This window comes from Octodon degus, unplaced genomic scaffold, assembly GCF_000260255.1.
Source record: "Octodon degus isolate 3935 unplaced genomic scaffold, OctDeg1.0 scaffold00285, whole genome shotgun sequence".
Taxonomy (NCBI): Eukaryota; Metazoa; Chordata; class Mammalia; order Rodentia; family Octodontidae; genus Octodon; species Octodon degus.
The window spans coordinates 492,801-516,217 of record NW_004524861.1 but is presented as its reverse complement, the minus strand read 5'-3'; the positions used below and the strand labels follow the sequence as shown (position 1 = coordinate 516,217).

General features: G+C 49.6%; 1 protein-coding gene across 1 annotated transcript in view; it reads left to right on the top strand.

Moving 5' to 3' along the window:
- The first annotated feature begins 2,472 nt into the window (after positions 1-2,472).
- Arhgap22 (Rho GTPase activating protein 22) overlaps positions 2,473-23,417 on the top strand; it is a 130,582-nt gene continuing 109,637 nt past the window's right edge. The window contains exon 1 of the mRNA XM_004646960.2: positions 2,473-2,797. Within this exon, the coding sequence (XP_004647017.1) occupies positions 2,719-2,797 (79 nt within the window). The 5' untranslated portion in view covers positions 2,473-2,718. The remainder of the gene's footprint in view (positions 2,798-23,417) is intronic.

Genomic DNA, 23,417 nt, shown 5'->3' with positions numbered 1-23,417 from the left:
TGCAGAGTCAGGGGAGCACTGTTCCCAGCTCTGCAGCAGAAAGCCTTGCTCTGGTCCTCCGGCAGCTTCTAGAACAGCGAAGCTGAGCTCTGCTTCCTACATGGCTGCACCCTGCCTCCAACCCAAGGCTAGAACCCCTGGCTTTGCCTGTAGAGGCCACACTAGCTCCCTCACCCCCTCTACTGGACACTTGGGAGCAGTGCATGGTCTAAGTACTGCAGCTCTGCGGGGAGTGAAGTTGCCCACCTTTGGGCTTTGGGGGCCACGCCCCTCTGCTTTTTCTGACTTAAGGACTAATTGGAAGATATCTTCTTTATAAGAAACTTCCCTTGGGGGACAGCAGGCAAAGGCTCCCTGCCATCGCCCTCGGCCTAGGGACATGCAGCTGTCTTCAGAAGCAGTGCTCTCACCCCTGGCTGCCTGAAGGGCTTCCAGAGATTTTCAGACTCCCAGGACAACCACACCCACCAGACTGGTCCATCAGTGCTGCAGAGGGAAATCCAGGAACTGCTTATCAGACCTCCCCAGGCTGCAGCCAGGAGTACAGCTTCTTGTTATTTTGTTTTGATTTGTTATGTTTTGTTTTGTGATTCTCTTGCCTCAGCCTCCCAGAGAACTGGGGTAACAAGTGTGCAGCATCATTTCTGGAGAGAGCCAATGTTGTAAGAGTTGTGGGCTAGCCACACTGGATGGGTGGCAGTCCTGCCACAGGTGTGCCACCGAACAGACACCTTTTGGAGAGTGCCTACCACACTTCCTCAGTGTCTGTCCCAGAGCAGCCCCTGGAAAATGTCCAGGGATTCTGGGCAGGAGACCAGGAAGGTTGGATCCAGAGCCATAACTTGCATAAGTAGGGCAAGCTCTGCCCCCACTCCTAAAGAGATCCCTGACTCCCTCCTTCCTCTTCCCAAACCATTTGTACACTCAGGGGAAAGAGCTCTTCTAGGAAAATTTTTTTTCAGAAAGTCAACCATATCCAATAGATCCCTCACTCAGCCCTGCTCCTGTCCTTCCTTCTGAAGCTCTCTTGTCCCTTCCAGATGGACCCTCAGGTCCTTCAGGGAAAGGAACAGGTTTGGGCCTGAGAGCAATGAGGAAGAAAGAGCCACTGTGGCCCCCCTCCCTGAGGTCCCCTCTCCCTGGGCTCCAGCCCTTTCTCAGCTTGACTGCTGGGTGTGAGCCCAGAGCCTGTGGTTTGGTCAATTCCAAATTCTAGACCCTAGAGGAGCAGGTGGTGAGCTTGGTGACTTAATGTCACCAGGGGAAACAGCTGCACAGGAAAAGGGCCGGGAGATGGTTTCTCAACCAAAACGAGGTGAGGAGCCACACACTAGGCCTGAGGTATTTTCTTGCCTTGGACTTGGAGCAGGAGGCAGGCTGCATTACTCACACATGCTTCCTGATTGCTCAAGACACTGTCACAGGCCACAGAGCACACCCTGTGACCTGGTGTCAATGTGAGGTGTTCCAGTTCTGTGGCTCTCCCCTGCTCCTGGTAGCCTCTGTCCTAGCTTGACCCCACTAGGATCTGGCCCTCAGGAAAGGGATCACATGTATGCATGCTTCTTGGTCTTCTCACCCAGCCAATGCTTCTTACAGGGCTCAGGGCTGGGAGGGGAAGACGCAGGGCAAGGGGACACAGAGCCAGGGGAAGCCCTCATGGATCCATCTGCCTCTGGAATCAGGGGTGTTTCACAGGGCAAGTGTCCAAAGCTGAACAGGCTGGCATAACTGGATGAATGTGGGCCAGGGCACTCCAGAGACAGGGGCTGCTGTTATTAGGATTGCACTTGTGGGGCAAGTTTTAGGGTGTTGAAGCCAGACGCCCTCACGAAGACTCCAGTACACGCCATTCAGGGTTATGATAGTACTCTTCAGAAAAACAGATTAGCAGATTTGCCCTACAGCCCGGTGAACGCTCAGAGATGCCACTGTTTGGATCCTGGCCCAAGCTGTTCCCTACCTAGGAGGCACACACGGCCAGCGTTCCCAACAGGCCTTTTCCTCAGCCTCCCGTACCTGGACCTCTGGAGATCACTAGCTCCTTTTGAGAAGCATCTGTCTTTCAACACCGCTGGCCCCACAGGACTAGGTCTCCAGGGGTCTCGGCTTTTCACACGGAAAATGCGCCCTAACCAGGTTGGACAGCCAGTCCCGCGCACTTCCAACCCACAGGCTGGTGCGCAACGCAGTGGGGCTCCTCGCTTGGACCAGCGCGAACCTAAGAACCTGCGCACTAGAAGGGAGGATCCCGTGCGCCAGATGGCCCCGCCCACGGCCCCGCCCCGCGCTTTCCCAGTTTAGCCACGCCCCCGTCGCCACGCCCAAACCCCCGGTGGATCCCCTCCGGGCTATCCCTGTTTCTCGGCGCCCCACCCTCCATGCCCCGCCCATGACCTCCACGCCCTGCCCCTCACCACCCCGTGCCGGGTGGACAGCTCGGCACACCCAGGCGGAGTTCAGGGACCGCCAGGCCCGCCCCGCCCTGGCCGGGTGATTGATCACGGAAGATCCCCGTGGCTTTAATGGTCTGCTTGGATGGGAATTAATTCTGGGATGGATAAATAATGCATTGAGGTTTACGTAGTCCAAGGCGAGCCGTCTGTCCGGAGCCAGGAGAGGGAGCCAAGGGGCCGCGAGGGCGACGCCAGCTGCCGGCCTGGGGGACAAGCGGGGCGTGAAGGGCGACCTGGCGAGAGCGCGAGAAGAGGGCCGTGGATGACTGGCTCGGGCCCTCGCGCCCGGCCCCGCGGCTGCAGAACCATGCTAAGCCCGAAGATCAGGCAGGCCCGCAGGGGTGAGTCTAACTTTCCGTTCTGCTGGGCGTCCCGGGGCCACTGCCGCTGCCGGCAAGGACGCTGGTGCCTAGTGGGACGCCTGGGCTGCGTGGAGCCCAGACTGCCGGGACCAGCGCGTGGCTGGTGATGTCCGCGACATTCCACGTTGTCCAGCATCGCACTGTTGCTGTGGGTGACCAGGGGAAGACTCTGGGGAAACTTTGCTTCTTTACTGAAGGAGAAATGTCCAGGATTCTCCTACAGCAGCTAGAGAAATGGCACTTAACCTGGCTCATCCAGACAGTGGCCTCAATGTGGAGCTCCCATAACCGCCTAGGGGTTGGCTTAGCTAAGAGCCTGGGGAAGCACCGGCTGGCCAGCTTATCTGCCAGGATAAGGCCCCTGGAAACTGCTGCTGAGCCAGGTTAGGGATGGGTGGAGTCCAGATTTGAGGACAGATTTGAGAGATGGGATCTGGAGAGTCCAGGACTGGGTGAGCAGATCAGGGGTGGGTAGGCAGGACACCACATCTCCCTGGACAGCAACTTACTGGGTAGGGCAAGTTCAGATGAGAACGTGTCTTTCTAAGAAAATAGAATGTGGCCAGTGTTTTAGAAGACCTCCTGTAAGCAGTGTGCACTGAGATGGGCCTTTGGATACGTGTGGGGCATGGGGGGTGGGTGTTTAGAAACAGACTCACCCTGTGTGTGTGTGGCTGGGACCTTCTGCCTCCTGTGGATGCACAGGACCACCCATCTGCTGAGCACGCCACAGCCAGCATTTGTATGACTTTCCTAAGTCAAGCCTTCCTGCCTGCTAGCTGGCCCTCACACCCCTGTGGACTGTACTGGGACAATGCTGTCACCTGCCAGCCAGCAGGCTGAGGAGAACTTTACTTGGGCTATGTCTGGTGACAACCACTGGCCACATGGGACGATTGTCATGTGACTAGTCCAAACTGATAAAAAATCACATCAGATTTGATGGTGGAGTGCAAAAAATGTAGAGGATAAAAGATCTCCTTAGTACTGTTTTGTATTGATTGCATGCTGAAACGACAGATTTTAAATCTATTGGGCCAAATAAAATACATTATTAAATTTAATTTCACCCTTTTTTCCTTTTACTAGCTTTTAATGTAGCTACTAAGAACATTTACAAGTATCATGAGGCTCATATTATACCTTGTATCTTTTTATTAGATGATGCTGGCCCAGAAAGAAATCAGTGCTTCAGAAAAGGGAACTGCCTGTGACATAGTAAATATTTCATAAAGAGTGATTTCAAGCCCATGGCTCAAAACCAGGAGCGAGTGCCCCTGTGTCCAATCTGAAGAATATTTGACAATGTGTGGAGACACTGTTGGCTTTTCCCTTGAGGGTACTACTGGCACTCGGCCTGTAGGAACTAGGGTCACTGCTGACCTTACCACAATGTACAGGACACCACAGGGTCACCTCGTCCTGACATCCATAACACCTCGTGCCAAAGTGAAGAAAACCTTCACCAGATAACGTTATCTGGTTGGACATGTAACAAGATGAATTTCAGACATTAATGAAATAATTTCTTGCCCACATATATGTATGATGCTAAGCCACAGCAGAGGCATCTTAAGAGCGCACATTACAAATGCACCACAGAGCTTCGGGAGGCATCCAGGGAAACAGTGGCTCCTCAGCTTCAGTGGCTGAGGAGTGACGGGATGGCTGCAGGAGGGGGAGCAGCATGGGCAGGTACAGGGGGACGAGAACCTCATAGGATCCAGGAGAACTGGAGGCAGGATGTGGCAATGTGCAGAGCAAGAGGCTAGAACCAAGCCAAGAACCAGCCTAGGAGCGTGGCCTTCTAGGGAAGGACTGTCTTTCTAGGACATTTCTGGAGAAATGGGGACCAAGAGACATTGACTGTACTAGAAGAAGGTGTGTCATCAGAATCTATCCCCATCCAAACCTTCCAAGAATCAGGCAGGGTGCATGTTAGCAACATGACAAGCAAGTGACAGCTATGCAAATCCAGCCCCAGTATGGAGCCACTGTCTGGCCTAGACTGTTGCATACCACATCTGGTAAAGACTCAGCTTCGTGCAACTGTGTGGGCTGCATGGGAAAGACAGGGTGCATTCAAGGACAGGCAACCACAGCAGGCCTGGCCCATGCGCTCTGCAGCCTCCAGGGTCCGGCTCTAAAATTGTTTTCCCAAGGCTTCTCAAGGACCTCTCTCCAGACATATCAGCGACACCTTTCTACTCGGTCCCCGTCCAGGTGAGCCCTAAGTGAATGAGCAGAGACCACCATCTCCCTGAGAGACATCCTTGTCCCTTCCAGGAGTGGGGAGATGTCAGGATTCAGAAAATCTCCCTGGGAAAACCTTTAGCGCCAGTGACTGCCTATGGCACTCTGGCTCTGCCTTCTCTTGTGACAAGAGAACACCTGACTGTGTGGTTCATAAAGCAAACAGGTTTATTTGGCTCCCAGTTCTGGGACCCCTAGAGGATGGTGCTGATGTCTTCAGATGCTGGTTAAAGTGGAGGAGAGATGAGTCATGAGTCACATGTGGAAGGAGTGTGTGTGAAAGGGGCTGAGCAGTGGGGGGGGGGGCTCGCTTCCTGACCCACTCTTGCCATAGCCAAGCCGCTCTCTATCAAGGAACTATGTCTAACCCTGCATGAAGGAGGAGCCAGAGACCTTATGGCCTCTTAGAGGCCCCACCACCCCTCAGCACAGATGCATTGAGATTCACCCTGAGCTTTGCTGGGGACAAACCCTGTCCAGACCACAGCTGAGTCAGCTGTCCTGCTCAGGCTGCAGTCAGAGGGGGCCAGAGGAGGCAGATGTCAACACTCCTACACACACATACATACATGTATGCACATGCACATATGTACACAGATGCACACATAGCACAGGGCACAGTGACTCAGAGGACCAGGAAAGTGCCCTACCAGGCTTGAAGTGACTCTGCACAAGCCAGCAACCACAGCCATGTGGTTCCTTAGTTTTGGAAGCACAGTGCAATTCCACCTGCATTCAGGAAATCGCTTCACAACAGCACATGTGAGTTCAGAGTTCACACCAGCTCAGGCCATAGTGCCCAAGAGCCAGCTAGGCATGGCTTGATGACCCTGCCCCACTCAGCACCCACAAGGCTCCTGGGGAGCTTCTCCCTCTCATGTTCCCCAGGCTCATCCTCAGCTCACCCATATCCCCACCACAGCCATAGTCCTAGAGTGAGAACAGAAGAGGCAGCTCACTCTATTCCTGCCAGTACTCCCAGAGACAAATAGGATGCATTGATTAAACCTCCACCAAATAATTGTGTATACAGTAGAGCAAGCCTATGGACTCCACCACACCATGAGAAGAGCTATTGCTTTTCCAAGACAGAAATACCAACTAATCCTGGGAGTGACTGGTGGGTTGACAGCGTAGGCTTGGCCCCGACCCTGAGCTCCTCCCTCCCACCTCGACCCCCACCTGCCATCATCACCTGGCCTGCACTGTTAGTCCTTGAGCTTCCTGATTCCTCATGGTACTGGGACCAGGCACTGCTAAGGGGCAGAACGCGGTGTGGGTTATTCCTAAGTTCCCAGGCCACAAACACACCATCCATGTGGGCTGGCGGATGTTCTTTTTCAAGGTTGCTGTCCTTCTCTCTTGTGTCCCCAGTCACAGGGCTTGCTTCTTGCGGATCTGAGTACTTCCTCAGTCCTGTTGCAGGCTTGCTCAGGGCCAGCACCCAGGTGTGCAGCTGTGGTCTTGCCCCATGCCACAGATGTGGGAGGTGTCAGCCAAAGGGTTTGCCCAACCCTCCACCTGCACATGTCATGTCCTGCCTGGCCCTCATCAGCTGCAACCTGGACTACGGTACCACCTTGCCCCATACCCATTCTCCACTTGTAAGCCACAGCTATCCTTTCCCAAGTAGACCCAGTCGCAGACCCATCTCCAGCACAGGTAGGGCCCTTCCATGGCTTCCTCACTGCTCTTTGGGTTAAAATGTAAGACTTAGGCCCATAGGCCTCACTGTTGGTGCAGCTTCTCTAGAATCTCCCTGTCCTACCTCTCTTCAAGCCCTGCTGCACTGGTCTTCTCCATATTTCTTGGCATTTCATAAGCCTCCTCCCACAGGGCTTTTGCACACCTTGTTTCCCTCTGAGATTCTTCTTGGGCTCACACATATGCACTCCATAACCCCTACCCCTCTAACATCCCCCAGGTCAAGGGTCGCAGCCAGGCCAATCTTCCCATGCACTCTACTCCAAGCCGGGTTCCCAGCCCCACGCTGACCTTCCCTCTGTACTGCTTTTCTCAGATTGTAGCTGTAAACTTCTGAGGCTGATTTCTAAAATATCTATCACCTGCACTGATGTAATAGTTTAAATATTAAGTGGTCCCCAAAGACTCCAGTATTGAGGGCACTAAATGTTACGAGGACTGTTAGGAGGTAGAAGGTGGGGCTGAGTTCAAGGAAGTGAGCCACTGGGAGCTGCTTCTGGAGGATTTATCTCCTCTGTAGCTTCACACACACACACACACACACACACACACACACACACACACACACCCTGTTTCCTAGCTGTCACAAGGTGAGCAACTTTTCTCTGCCATGTTCTTTCTGCCTTAGAGCCAGTCAGCCACTGCCTGAGCCTCTGCAGCTATGAGCCAAAATAAGCCTTTTACCTTTAACTTGTATACTTCAGATGTTCTGTCCCACCAAAGGAAAAGTGACTAATACAAGTGATTGTGAAATCTGTGAGAGCTGGGGTAATTTCTGATTTTAAGCATCATTATATTCCCAATGTCAGGCACCTAGCAGACATGTGACATGTTTTTTTAAATGGAAAAATGGATGGATGATTATGGATGGATTTATGCATGGATGGAAGTTGGATGGATGGAAGGGTGGATGGATAGATGGAAGTTGGATGGATGGAAGTTGTGTAGATGGATTAATAGATGGTGAATGGTGAATAAATGGTGGATGGATAAGTAGATGGTTGAAAATTGGAGAAAGCATTAGCCTGGAGAGCCTGAAGCACTATCTCTGCTCTAACTGGTCCATATCCTTAGCAAATTCTGCTCCTCCATTAATAAACTTGCATGCAGCAAAAACTATTCCAATCTATTGCTTGCCCTTTACTTTTTTATCCATAATTTTATTGAGAAACAAATAGCAATGAGACAGTTTCAAATCAAATTGGTAGGATAGTTTCAATAATTAACACATTGCATACTGTCTTCCTAGTGATTATTTGTTGTACAAGATGCAGACATGATATCCTGTTTACAAACACTATTAGAACAAATCTTTCTATTCACTGAATTAAAAGAATGTAGCTGTATATCTATCCTAACCATTTTGAATACACAGATACAAAATGGTCATTCATCTGTATGCCTTTTTTTTGTTTAGTTCCTTCATTATAGGTGTGTGAACTCAGCAAAATATTCCAAAATAGTCCAGTAGTCCATAACAGTATTGGGTCTTCCGCTTGACTGGCCATGTCAGAAGTTGTTGACCTGAGTCCCCTACAGCTCAACATAACAACATGGCTTTACTTCTTATACTTTGTTTTTATACTTTTCTGCTGGATGGTTAAGATCAAGATAAAGCAAGACCTATGTAACAAAAATTATAGCTTTTAGATTACCCTTTACTTTCTTTTTTGCCCTTTACTTTTTATGGGTATTTTCTTTATATGTTTTTAATTTTTGTATCATCAGTCTATCAATATCTGTATTTCAAGTGTTTGCTTTGTTTGGAATATATGAAACAAAAATCACTGTGACTGTTGAACAGGGTCCTACTCTCAGGGGAGGTGGGGAGACTGAGGGCCCCAGTTGTGGCAGACCTGGACATAGTGTCATTGTCATGGGAGTCCAAGGAGTACGCAGGCTAGGTTGGTGTTGTGAGTGGGGAGAGTTCTGAGAGGGTTAGTGTTCCTTCAGTGGGCTTCTTATGATTCCGCTGCAAGAAAGCAAGCCAACACTGTTGTGTGCCCTGAGTGCTGAAAGCATTTTCACTGTACTTACGTAGTTCTTGTGGCTATACTAAGCCGAGCAGAGGGCCCTTGGGATGATGAAATGCAGTGATATGTATAAGGTGATGCCCATGGCTTGTTAGCACTTGAAGATTTGATGTAGACAACTGATTGGGTGTTTAAGGTTGGGCAACATCTACTAGAAAACTAAGCAAACATAAAAGCAATGCAAACTCCAAGAAAAACAAAGGTTAATTCATGAAAGGGGGAATTACTGTATACACATTGCTGAAGTGCGACTCACAAATGCACTTTATTAATGAGGGGGGTTCTTTACATCGATATAACCATAAATACAGCATAACTGTATTAGCAGGGTTGGAGGACAGCTTCTGTGTGGTAGGAGTAGGAGAGTGGAAACCGAAATGCTTTTCCATGGTAAAAGTCATCAGGTAATAGCTAAAGGGGAAAAATCTTAAAGTGGCAATGAGTGAATACTGTTTAGAAATGTGGAGGTAAATATATAAGAAAAAAGCACTCACTGTGTTACTGGATGATTTTGTCACTATTCCCATGTCACAAACTTAGCTAGAGTAGCAGACCACACGCTGGGGCCCTGTGGTGTGGTGTGTTGTTCCCTGGCCACCAGCCTGAGCACGGTGGCAATCGCTACATACTCGTGAATGTTTGTGTGTCTGAACCCAGGAAAGGCTGACTGAGTCACAGGCTAGAGAAGGCTGCAGGCTGACCCTGCCCCGAGAGGTCTGCCGCGAGCAGCGAGCAGACGTGCAGGTCTTGTGCATGACTGCGCCCTGTGCAGACTCCACGGCACTGCACACCATGCTTAGAATAGTTCTTTCTATAACTTTGTATTTTGTGAACATTTCAATGTTTGTTAACTCTTTGATGCTTCCATTATAGACTTGGTTAAAAACATAAATACAACCTACAAGTATATAAAACTATTCTTTGTATCTTTATCCTGTAACATTTTTCTATTTTCATCTTTTTTTTTTTTTACTTTTTGAGGTTGCAAAGTAATGCATAAACTTGCACATGAGCCTACCCTTATGCAGGGTCCAGATTGTCACCATCACCATCCTCTGCCTCCAGTGTCCCCACTGGAAGGCCCTGAGATCAGTGACATCACAGATCTGTCCCCTCTAGTGACATCTATGCTTAATTCATAGATTTTTCCTGAGGGAGCTGCAGGAGGCTACTATAAATTAAAACTCTTTGTAATAAACAGAAAAGCACTGTAAAATAATTATTAGAAATACATTTTGTTAAATCCATAAGCCAGTGACAGTCCTTTGCTCTCACCAACAAGTGTGATGTCCCATGCTTTAATCCAGTGGCAACAGAATAGTTTATTTGCACCAGTGTCAGCCAAAGCAGGTGAGCAAACCAGTGCACTATAGTCATGTGACCATTATGGTGTCACCCGCTGTGGAATCCTCCAGTTCTGCTGTGATCTTATGGAACCACTTTCTCTATGGATCCCTCACAGGCCAAAACATTATCATGTGCCACATGGCTGTAAGATGTGGCTGCCTCTGAGCGGAGTTGGAAGAAAGGGCTGGAGACAACCCTGTTGGCACTGGGGCTTCTAGAATACCAGACATGAGGTTGAGGAAGCAGAGCCAGGGGACCACCTGCCTCATCAAACTGATGGGCTAGCAAAGAGCTTTCTGGTGTGAGGGACAGTTTTGAGTTCATAACCCCTCTGGTCACTCATCTGTGAATGGTGTGGCTTTGGGGGACTGTTGGTGCTAATGCCATGCTGCCCTCTGCCCAGTTCTTCTCCCTAAGGCAAACCCCCTTCATTGTCCTGAGAGTAGAGCCATGCAGGGTCGTAACCTAATAATTAGGTGACTGAGCATCTTGTTTTGCTCAAGATTCAGAGAGAAGAGCAAGGGGAACCCAGGGGCCAGAGAGCTTGGCCAAGGAGGTTGGGAGCTGGAGCTCAGACAGGGACTGGGGGCCTAGTCCAAGACAGCCCCACCAGGCCCTGCTGTTTGAGGCCGGCACCTACTCAGATGGCAGAGGTGCTCAAGTCTGGACATCCTCCATTGAGGCCGTGACTTCCTTGTCACCTAACCATCTCTTCCAGAAGTTTTCTCTGAACTAAATGAAATTCCAGAGGCCTCCAAGCAGCATATGGTCTACAACAAATCTGAGAGTTCGATTAAATTTGGGGATCTTTGAATGACAAAGGCCTCAAAGCACCTGGCAAATTGATTTTTAATTACTATTTACTGTAGAGTTTTCATTGTTTGTTTTCTTAAAGTTTTTTTTTTTTATTGCAGCATAATTTACCTAGTGTCCCTTTGTCTGTGGTTTCAGTTATCCATGGTCATCCATGGTTCAAAACTATTAAATACAAAATTCCAAACATGTGAAGCTTGCAGGTTTTAAATTGCACACTTTGCTGAGTAGCATGAATAGATCTCAAGACATCTCAGTCTGTCCCACCCAGGACAGGAACCACCCCTTTGCCTAGAGTGTCCTTTTTTTTTTTTTTTTTTGTGGAACCGGGGATTGAACTCAGGCCCTTGTGCTTGCCAGGCAAGTGCTTATTCTACTGAGCCATTCCCCAGCCCCCATGCCATATCTTTTATCAACCTGTTTTGCACCCAGCAGCCACATTAGTTAGCAAAGAGCAAGTCATGGTATTCTGGGGTCTGGGTTTAGGTGAAACAACTCTTATTTTTCTTATTAATGGCCCCAAAATACAAGGGTAATGCTGCTGATCAATTCAGATCTGCCAAAGAGGAACTATGATATGACTCCTTTAGGTGAAAAAGAGAAAGTTCTTGACTTTTATCTTAGGTATACACGTATGGGGAAAAAACAGTTTTTACAGGACTCAGTGCAACTGATAATTTCAGCTATCCATGGGAATCTTGGAAGGCTTTCAGTCTTGGACACAGTAAAATACACAAATCCTGACCGACTACTGCCAAGACCAACACCTCAAACATTTCTTTACCTACAAACATTCCCTCCTGTGTCTTCGCAGGACAGTGCTTTTCTGATTGCCATGAGCAGAGTGGTTTTTCCTATTCTTTTTCTTAACGTGTCATCATGCTGTATTATTGAGTACAGATGACTTCCCTTCTGTCACCTAGAGACCATTTCACCCACTGCTCTGCTTGGCTGCTAGCCTCTTGTCTCTCTTCAGCAGTGGTGAGGCAGATTGCCTTTCCCCAGGGATGAGAAATCAATGGTTTATTGCCTATTCCAATAACAAAAATGTTGGAGAGCTGGGTGGCAAAGCTGTTGCCATTGGCATCTTTCACACGGACCGCATCAGAAGAGCCAGGATGTCTCCCTGTTGGTGATCACACCAATCCTTCCCAAGTTGGCACTTCCAGTCACCACGCACATGTTACCAATGTCTAACTTTACAAACTCGGTAATCTTGCCAGGATCCAAGTCAGTCTGGATGATACCATTCACCTTTTGATGAGGGGATCCGGGCAACAAGTGGTGCCAACATTGTGGGATTCCCTTCATGCCCACCAAGATCTTTCTTGCTTTGCATAGCTTATACTTGGCCTTCTCGGGTGTAATGTGGTGAACAGCAAAGTGCCCCTTGGTGTCATAGATCAGATGGAAATTCTCCACAGTCCTGTCAGTGCTGATAATATCCATGAAAACGGCAGGGTAGGTTACATCAGTTCGCACTTTGCCATCGATCTCAATGAAGCGCCACATGCAGATCCTCTTCGCTTCATCCCTGGTCAGAGCACACTTAAGTCTTTTCCTCAGGAAGGTGATGCGAGGCTGGCATTCTCTCAGCTTGGGTGGCCTGGTAGATGGATGAGGAGCCAACACACCAGTGTATCCAGCATCCAATGCTTGGGAGCAGCTACCTGCTTGAGATGCTTCTTAGGACTATGGGCCATGGCTGCAATGAGAACAGAAAGTTTGCTTATTCTTGAATCTCAAAAAAATGGAAACTTAGGTGTGAATCTCCCTCTCTTCACATACTATGTCCACTCTGGGTCCTTCCACTTCCTCCTCAAGGAAGGAAGGAACGTGAGACTATCTTCACTGAGTATGAGAACATGCTGTATGTGTGCACACTTTCCATTTATATTCAAACATGTCATTTTAATCATGTTACCAACCTTTTAAGAAAAGAGAGAAAATGGAGGTAGAATTGTCTAAGTAGAATGCTCACAATCTCAGTACTGATATGATCAGTGACCTCTGAAACACAGGACTTTGAGGGCCCAGAAGAGTGCCTTCAAGGACAGCCTGGGCAGAGGCCAGTAGAGGCTGACAACACACTGAGCGGCTTCCACGAAGGCACCAAACCACCCCATTGGCATGCAGCAGTGTCCACAGCAGCTATCACAGTGCTACCACCAGGTGCAGGAGCAAAAGAAAAGGCAAGATCAGTGCTCCTGGTCTCTTCTGGATGCCTCAGGTGTGTGGGCCTGAAAGGCATTGGCTGAGAGCAGTTCAGTGGGAAGGGAAGGGGAGGCAGGACAAGACTGGATGTGGGCGGAGAGGCAGGTGTCCTGGGAGGTGGCATCCCAGGAATCCCAGCGAAGGCGCATGGGCCTGGCTCCACAGACCTGGTGATGTTGAGAAGTCTCAACTTTGGCTGTGATTGTAACTCTCCAGATTTTCAGGAAAAACATTAGCCAGCTGAAACACTATAGCCTCAGACCTCTTCACAGCTCTGCTTGTCTCAGACATCTGACACATCCTGAAGTGTTCCTGGGTCTGCCAAGCACCTGTTGGCAGCAGCAACCGTGCTCACACTGTTGAATTCACTGGCATGCTATGGAGCAGGCACAAGCAGGAGCCCATCACAGGTCCCATTGTCCCCAGGCCAGGTCTTCCCTGTCTTGGCCAGCAAGCCTCATGTCAGCTCTGGGCACTCCTGGATATTAGAATGTCTGAGAATCACGTTAATGCATAGCACACAGGAGCAGGCAGTGTTTCCACACAGACCTCAGGGCTATGTGCTGGCCTGTGACCTCCTTCTTTGAAACTATGCCTCCTGGTCCAGGCCCCGCTTCCTGATTCCAAGTCTCATGAGTTGGTGCCCTGTTAGAACTTACATTCTGAAGTCCTGTTACCTTTCCCATGCATAAGCACATGTGTAATCATTAGTTCACAAGAGCCCCCTATTATAGCCAAGCATGGTGGTGCACCCCTATAATCCCAGCACCCTGAAAGGCTGGGGCAAGAAGATCACAAAGTCAAATGTAATCTGAATTACAGCAACCAAGTAAGACCCTGTCTCAAATTAAAAAAAAAAAAACTGGGGATGTAGCTCAGTCCATAGTAACCCCCAGCACCCACCCTAGCAATACAAAGAAATCACTACCATCCCACTCTTCAATGAAACCTAGTCCCAGAGAGTTTAAGGAACTTGGAAGCTGATGGGGAAGTGGGAGTTCTGGGGCCCAGACTCCGAAGGCTGACACCTTTACACACTGGGAAGGGATCCAGTCAGAGAGAGCCACTTGTGGCAAAGCCAGTCATGTGACAAGGTGGCCACAGTGTAGACAGCAGCAGGAGCACACAGCACTGCAGAGCAGAATGGGCTGTCCTGTACCCTGACAGGGCTTCAACGAGGAGTGTGAGGGCTGCCTGGAGTGTAAGCAGTGACATGGCTGTGGACAGTGGTCTTTAGCAAGTGCTCCTAGAAGCAAGGGTGTCCCCCTTTGCTGTCCACAGAGGGGGTGCGGAGGTGACTGAAGGCTCAAGCCCCTCCCTCTCCTGCTGGCCAACCACTAAGGAAAGCTGAGTACTCTCTTCCTGAAGAACCGCAGTGTCCAGAGTGTCCTGGAGAGTGGGGCACAGGCACTGCCAGATGCCAGGCTAGGGGAGCTCCTAGCAAGCCTAGGGATCCAGGCAGCTGGTGCACGGGCCTTGACTGTATCCCATGGTGACAAGAGCAGACAACTTGCAAAAAAGACCTGATCTGAGTCAGCCCTGAGTCAGGGGCCTGTGGCCTCCTTGCCTGAGGCAAGCCAGGTCCCTGTCCTGAATGCTAGCCCTTTAGCAGCCTCAGCAGTTACTCAAGCAGGGGCAGAGACTGTATTGATCCAAGCTAATGGCTTGTAGGCAGGCAGAAAGCAAAATTCTAATTGATATTGAATTGCATTGACTCACCAATTCCAGGCTTTTGGTGAATGGCCTGCAGGTCAGAGCAGGAGTAGAAACAACCGGTACCAAGGGGTCCTGGGCCAGCAGCTGGCAGACAGGTCTGGATAAGAGCAAAGGCTCTGGGGGTGGCCAGCCAGAAAGGACACAGGGCCAGTGCCTGCCACACACTCCTCATGTACCTTGTGCTGCATCCCCATCCCTCTTCTCACAGTCCCGGAAGTACACAGGACTGGTGTTTGGCCCCTTTCTAGGTGGGAACCTAGAGGCAAAGAGGCCTCAGGGCACCTCCCCTGATCCCCCACATCAACCACCAAGCTGGGAAGCGTGCAGCCAGCCCCATGTTTCTGGTTCCTTGTCGTCACCCCTTTGGTCACGGGCATGGAACCCATGGTCTCCTGTCCTTGCCTTTGCCACTGTGTGGGAACAGGTTGAGGGCAGGAGAGACCCTATAAACCAATTTCTTCTAAACCAAGAAGAACATTTACAGCAGTTCAGGGATCCTGGATTTGATCTATTCTGTCTCATGTTCATTCATTAGCAAGCATTAGTGAAGTGGTGCTAAGCAATGTTTTCAGAATTTGAATACAACACAAGTGCCCTCCTGGCCCTGTGAAGCCAAGACAGTCCATACTGCACAGCAGTCCATGTCCCATCAAAGCCCTAAGGAAGACAGGAATGGAAGGCAATCACTGCTTTGAGAACCTTCTAGAAGGGTCTTCCCTTCATAGGAAGCAACTGCAGCTAAGCTTCTTCAGTGAGTCGGGCCAGCACCATAGTCCTAGGAGAAAGGTAGACACATTGTCAGCCTGCCAGGCCCACACAGGAGAGGGGTGGCTTTGGAAAGATGTGGTGGATTTGGGGTGTGGGTGAGAGGAAGGTGAAGCTGAACACTCATTCACTCCTTTGGGGTCTTACTGTTCCCTTGCTAGGCCCTCTCCTCCCAGCCTTTCCTTCTTCAGCCTGGGCCTCTGTGCTGTCCTCTCTGCCTCCTCCAGTAACCTCTCTGCAGCCCCCTCCACCACCCCAGCCTCCTTGCTATGTGAAACTTGCCCTTTCAGCCATGCCTAGGGTGCCCAGCGGCAGGCGCATGGGAGGCCCACACACCCCAAGACCAGATAAAGGAGCACAAGGAGTAGTTGCATGTGGGGTGCACTGGCTCTGGAGTAAGGAACAAGCATCAGTTGTCACCAACCTCCTAGCTCCTTGCCAAGGATCGGGCAGCCTAGCCCAGAATCAGAGAAAGCCAATAAGAACACCTTTTAAGAATGAGAACTTGCATATTGATTCTTTAAATCATTAAAATAACCATTATGAAGTTTCCAAACTTTCTAGGCTAACTCACTGCTATTTTAAAAAGTCAGACTTTTGATGATGGGCAGATGGTAGGTTGTACACTTTCCTGTTCAAGTCCCCCCTGGTGAGGAGGGGGACTTCTCTCTCAGGAAACTGCCTACCCTAACACCCCTCAGGTGGGACTGAGAACCTCAAGAAGTATAAAGGTCAAATACAGCCAGGATGAATGCTAAGTATCACATCAAAAGAATTAAAAAACAAAAAGCAGGGTGCACTCAGGAGCCATGGCATGATTCATCAGCCCCTTGGGCTGTATTCCAGGGACAAGTAGGACCCCAGCAAGGCCGCTCTGCCTTGGCTGCAGCTCACATTAACGTTATGAAACCATCCCGGCCGGCCCTTCCAGCAGAGTGCCCCTTCCATTACCTCAGCCCCTTTTCTCAATCAATCTTTCGGCCTCAATACTTACCCTTTAAATCAATTCAGCCTGGAGATCCATCTCGCCATTTCCCCAGCGCACTCTAAAATCCCATTGATGTTTATAAATCAATTGCATCTAGCTCTGTGGAAGTCTCTTCTCTGCTGTGAGTTGGGGCTGCAGACAGACAAACACCCTGGATGGCGCTGGCTCCAGCAGAGGGGGACTCTTCTCTCAGGCCAACTGCTGAAGGAGCCCAGCTCCGGGAGCTTGGTCAGAAGGCCCTGAAAGTGACCCAATGTGTATAGACCCCAAGATGAGGATTCAGGTGCAGTGGTTTAGGATAGCAGCACCTGCAAAGGACCCCAGGAGTGACAGGAGAACCCCACCCAACCTGAGTACTAACCCTAGTCCAGGGAGGTCTAGTCTGCACCCCAGGGGAACTCTGCTCAGCCAACGGTTACGGTGGAGATCACATAAACTCCTAGATGAGCCCAGTCCTCTGAACAGGGTTTGGGGTGGCAAAACAGGCTCCAGTCCCCCAGGGTGGTCTTCTAAGAGACCAGGCAGCTGTCCTGAGACCTTCCAGGGGGCTGAAGCTCAAGGAAAGTGAGAGCATGAGGCCTGCAGGCCAGAAGGGGATCCAGATGATGTGGGCTGAGCCTGGGGGACATCTGCCATGTATTCCTGAGCAGTCTGTAAGTGCAGTGAGGACCAGATGTTGTTCCTGTTGCTGCCCCACAGGAGCGATCCTTTGGCAGCCTGGAGCCCCTCACAGGCTGAGGGGCAGGACTCAGCTACGGAGGCCTCTGTGTGCTCACTTGCAGTCCCCTGCTTGCAGCCACATACAGGGGCCAAGGCCAGGCTCCACCCCAGCATGGCTGCTCCTTGCATGCAGATTGGTGTGGCGGTAGCCACTCACACAGCCTGACTGGCAGGTGGGCAGAGGCTCAGGTATCTTTCTGGCTGTTTGTTGTAGCTCAGTACTTTCCTGGGGCTTCACACAGACAAAGATTGCTAAGCATCTGCCAAATCGGTGTTCACTTCTTGCTATTTTAGATCTCCTGAGGGGAGCCAGCTCCATTCCAAAAGAGCTCTTTCACATTTCCTATTTCATGCAATTTACAGAAGCAAAGTTCATCCCCTTTATGAATGCACCAGCCTCTCTTCGCCAGCACATCCTTTGTCATGGGTGGAGCATGTTTTGGGCAGGCCTTCCTCTGCACTGTGATGGCAAACCCTTCAGAGTTGTCAGGGTTAGCAATCTGCTGGCTGCAGCATGTGCGCCATAGGTTCTGACCACTGCTCTCTGCTGTTACCTGTGGCTGTAAAAACCACATTGTGATGTCTTGGCTTTGGTGTAGGTCCTTCTCTTGCTCTTTCTGTGGTTCTAGATTGCATGTGAGCTGCAGGGTATGCCTTCTACTCCTGTGGCAGAATGTAAGCCAAACACTCCCTACATTTGCAAAATTCACATTTTCACATTGAACCAACTACAGATGGAAAACTTTTTTTTTCATTATTAAGCTGAATTTATTGAAACTACTGTTCAGAGCAACAGTGCTACTTATCATAGACTTAAATAACAAGTAGTTTTAAAGCACTCTGATGTGAGTAATTTCCTTTAATGTTCACAGCAAGCTGTAGTTGGGGGTCTTGGTAGGCTTTTTCTTTTTCTTTTCTTTTTTTTTTGTAATTGTCCAAAACTTCTTATAAAGAAAAAAAATCATTAAACATATACATAAAAATATTAGATATGGAAGAACAAAATTATATAGCATCTTATTCCACATTAGAAAGAAAAAAAAAGGACCAAGTGTGTAAGAAACTAGATTAATTAAAGGACTGAAAGAAAAGATCTGTCCTCTTTGAATTTTATACTTAGCAAACATACCTTTGAAAACTAAAAGTAATATTTTTTAGTTATACAAACTTGAAATATTTTAATACCTCCTCTAAATGTGATCTGTTTCTTTTCTTTAGCGGCTTTTAGTATACTCTTCCTATGCTGAATTTCTGGGATCTTGATTATTATGTGTCTGGGTGTGGTTTTCATTGGGTTGATGTTATTTGGAGTTCTATATGCTTTGGTTAGCTGAATGTCAGATTGTTGCCCCTTATTTGGGAAGTTTTCTGCTAACTTTTGCCCATATTTTTATTACTTCTGCCCATATTCTTTTTATATCATTTGTATTGACTCCTTCTCTCTCATTGATGCCTATTAGTCTCATATTGTTCATCTTTGCATCGTCTTGCAGGTATTGAATTATTTTTTCCTGCATCCTAGTTATTTTTAAAAGATCTTTTCTTACTTTTCAGATGGAAAACATTTTCAAAAAACTGTTGCAGGGCTGGTCAAATAGCTTAGTGGATTAAAGCACCTGCAAGTGGGTGCAGGGGCTGGGGATCCAATCCCCAGGCCCGCTGTGCCGGCCCCGCCCCCAGGGCACACTGAAACAGCAATTGAGACTGGGCGTGGTGGCAGCGTTCTGAAACATTGTTCTCAGAATGTTTGCTGAGGACAGGGACTCTAGGAAATTCCATTTGAGGACAGTAAGGAGGTGAGCATTAGGGCCAGGGTTATTCCTGCCACTGCCTGGGGAGAGCACTGTAGGCACAGAGCCTAGGCTGAATGGATGTGGCCCTGGGAACTCTCTGCACCCGAGGTGCTTGTGCAGGTGTGGAGATTGCACGTCTCTGCATCCCAGGTGCGTGCAACGAGGAGATTCCCCAGCAGCTTTTACCACTTCCGCTGGTCCAGCTGGGAGGTGTTTGGTCACAGTGTATGGTGCTGCTCTGAAACCATGGTGACTGCCAGGACAGGGAGGAGTGGATTTACTCACGTGTAATAAATATCCTAACTACTTTAGGGAAATCAGCAATGTTATTAGGCCTGTGTTTAGAATCAGTTACCATGTCATGAAAGGGTAAAGTGCTCAAGTCCTTCCTGGAATAAAGCAAACTCAGATTCTTAGGCAGGCTGAGCCTCTGGCCAGCAGTGTTGACCTCCAGCAACTGCTGCATCCTGGGCAGGGCCAACCTTGCAGCCTGTGAACAGAGGAAATGCCTCTTCTGTCGGGATTAAGTGCAGTTGCTCCAGGAGAGCATTTCAGCGACATGGCTACTTGGCGGAATCCTGCACTGGATGAGAGGTAAGAGTCATAAACAACCCAGCAGAGGAGGTTGGATTTGCCCTGGCTCAGCAATGGGAAGGAAAGGGAAGCAGAAAGCAGAGAGCCTTCATGTTTGGAAGCTAACTGAGCGAGGACTTGCAGAGGAGGATCTTCCAGCAGTGTACGCCTCGGTACATCCCTCTGTCTGTACTGGTAGGCAGCGAAGCCCTGGATGGGGATGGAGGTGCAGCAGGTCGGGAAGAGACTCAGGAGCCAGTACACATCCTTAGGGTGTGCTCACAAATGGTTTCCCTATAGAGGATGGCATCTGGGACCTCAGTGGAAACAAGGACTGTGGAGACAGCCCTCAACAGCCAGACGTCACAGAAGGACAGACAATTGGAGGCAATAGCCACTGATGAGAGATGGATATGGAAGTGAGCAGACAGGCTGTGGGGAGCAGAGGGAAGAAGAAATTCCAGAAGGAGCCAGTGACTGCTGGTATCTGAGGCTGAGCCAGGTGCTGGATTTGATCAATTCACTCTCGGGAGAGGACGTCTCCCCAGAGACAAAGGCTTCATGGCCCTGTGGTGAGGCAGGTGCACAGCTCCCCTGTCAGTGCAGACCCATCAGCGAGAAGGCGGCAGCATCTGCCTGGCCCAGGCTGAAGTGGGCTGAGGGGTAGAGAGGCCATATTCATTCCTTGCTCTGCCAGTCTGTGCCCTCCTGACCTAAGGTGGCCCCTCTAGTCATCCTTCAGGATCTGGCCTGGTCCCTTCTCCTCCAGGACTCTGCAGAGGCCATTGAGGAAAGCTTCATTCCAGCATCCACAAGCTGCACCTGTGCCATGTGGACTGTGGCTCTTTCATCCCTGTGTAGCTGTGGTTGGGGATTTATTTCCCTGTCAACCTGGGAGCTCCTTCAAGGAGCCCGGGACTGTGCACTTCACCTAGAGTGTTTGGAATGAATGAGTTAATTAATCAATTAATTAATGCTGCCCTGGGAGGATTAGGGCATGCTCCCCACCATGGGTTGTGTGCTGGCTCTGGCCTGTTCCCAAGACATTGTCCCAATCCTACTCTGTACTGCAGCATTAGCTTGTCAGACTATGTAGCTTAAAACCTAAGTTATATATTTACAGAAGCAAAGAAATTGATTAAAGGAAATGCTGTGGACAGGAACAGCAGTTATTAATAAGTCATAACAAGGCTGAGTCTCCAATATGTTGGACAGAGCTACTGGGGAAAGTCTGGGCAGCTAGCCAGGGGCCTGGAGAAGAGGGGCACAAAGGAGAAGGCACAGGGCCAGTGGGGATCCCCAGGTGCAGAAATAGGGATCAGGTATCTTCAGGCCAGTTACAGCTCCCCACCAGGGGCCAGCTCCCCTTTTCCCTGTGAATTGGCTTTCTGCTTCCTGCAGCTGGGGGCAGGCTGTGGGGCTTTGTCTATTGCATTAAGACCTATAGGCCAGTTGTGCAGTCAGACACACAGGTGGTTACTGCTCAAGTTGCTAGGCTCCGGTCCTGGGCCCAAGAGCTCCGCCTTCCTGGAGCAGCCACACCTGGACAGAGGGCATCTCCAGATAGCAACCAGCTCCAGCCCCAGGGCTCAGCAGCTCTCCAGAGAGTCTGGGTGCACTGAGGCATCCCTGAGATGCTGTTGAGCTCTTCCCATGCACCCACTTACTTTGCACAGAAAGCTGTAGGGCTGTAGGATGAGCAGGTGCACTACTGGTGGGAAGAGCCAGCTTCCCAGCCATGCTGCAACAGAAGACCAGGGACAGAGCCATGTTTATGGCCTGTAATTTTCCATTGCTTTGATTCCCAGTGCAGAGCCCAGAGAGGGCTGGGCAAACATTTGTGGGGAGCAGCAATTCTAAGGAGCCCTTGTGCATTGCCTGGGAGGAGGAGAAAGAATTCGAGACTTGCAGTGGAGATCTGAGCTCATCCACCTGGAGAGAATCCTCCCTCCTCTCTCCTCCCTCCAAGCCATCCACTGCAGCCAGGTTAGAAATTTCAGATTAGAGCTGGGGATTTATCTCAGTGGTGCAGCACCTACCTGGCAAGCATGAAGTTCTGAGTTCGATTCCAGTGTCTCAGTTATCTTTCTCTTATTGCTGGGACAAAATACCTGACTCCTAAAATTAAGGAAGGAAAGGTTTAGTTCAGTTTGTGGAGGTTTTATTCCATACTCAGCTGGCTCCAAGGCAGAGTAACATATGACAGAGGGCAGTCATTCCCAGTGGCAGAAAACAACAAAGAGTTGGGGAGTTGAGGGGAGCAGCAGCTGCACCTTCTAACAAGCCTCTCTCCCCTCCTTACAGTATAAGCAGGCTGTTGTGGGGTGGGGGTGTAGAACTCACACAGTGTCTCTGCCCTCCTCTTGCACAGGATGAGGATGTTAATGAAGAACCCTGGCTCCCTGCTGAGTCACTTAATTATACTTTTAAACTTCTCAACTGGACACAATGTTTCAACCAGTATATCCAGTCCCTTGCCCCCCCCTCAAAAAAAAAGAAAAGTAGAAAGACATTTTAGGTTGGAATCATGGGCAGTTAAAGAAACGGAAACCAGACACTAGCAAATTAACTTTACCATTGATTGCAGATCCACTAAAGGAGTTTTAAAGATAAGCAGATGGACACCCAGAGAAGAAAATTCCATAAGCAAAGGGACACCCCTGTCTCCTCTCCTTTTTGTCATGTGCAGCATCTCCACATCCCCAGGGTGTGACATAACCCCTAGCCTTGGAGAAAGATGTGCTAGTGTGTGCGGCATCCAGCCCTGCACTGTACTGGCCAGCTGGAGATTGGGGAGGATATAGAGTCAGGGGAGAGGCAGAAGGCTCCTCTGGAGGCTCTTACCATTGGATCCTATCGGGCATCCCCCGACACACACACACACACACACACACACACACACACACACACACACGCTCGTACGCTCGTGCGCACGCAACTCCTCTCTTAAGTCTGCATCCACCCCAGGAAGACTACAGAGCTCACAAGGCATCAGCATTGGATACCTGAACAGGAATGGCTGCCTTTCCAGGGCTGTGAAAAGATTTCTGGGGAGGGCAAGGCTTGTGGAGAGTGGAAGAGAGGTCAGGGAGCCCCAGGGCCCTTCAGATCTCCAGTCCCTCTTCCACCCAGGGCAACCTGTTAAATGAGTGGCAAAGGGAGCCAGCAGATGACCCATACAGAGTAGAAGCCCTATAAAGGGTTCTGCCTGATTAACACAAACAAGGTAAGCTGGGGCATTTACTAAAGTATGGAGTATAAAGACTCAAATTACATTATACTGTGTTGGTGGTGATGGAGAAAGTGTGGGTAACGTGCTGTTTTGGAAGACAGCATGCAATGGCTCCTACAGAGCCAATGACCATAGAAAGGTTCACTTCTTCTGCTCACATAGACCACTGTAGGCAGCTGAGCTTGTAGAAACAAATTTTGCACAGAGATGTTCACTGCACTGTTTCCATTTTCCCAGTCATCGTCACCATAGCAACCCATCACTTTCTCTCAGGTATGCCAAGCACTCTCCTTGGCATGGCTGTCCCCCTCCTTTGGGTGACCCTGGAGGGTGAGGTACTGTCACCTTGTATGTGTCCAGTATGCTTATCTTCAGCCAAGGGTAAGCAGAATCCACAGAGCTGGCCTTGATGCAAGCCCATGCCTATGTCTAAAGCCTATATTTCTCC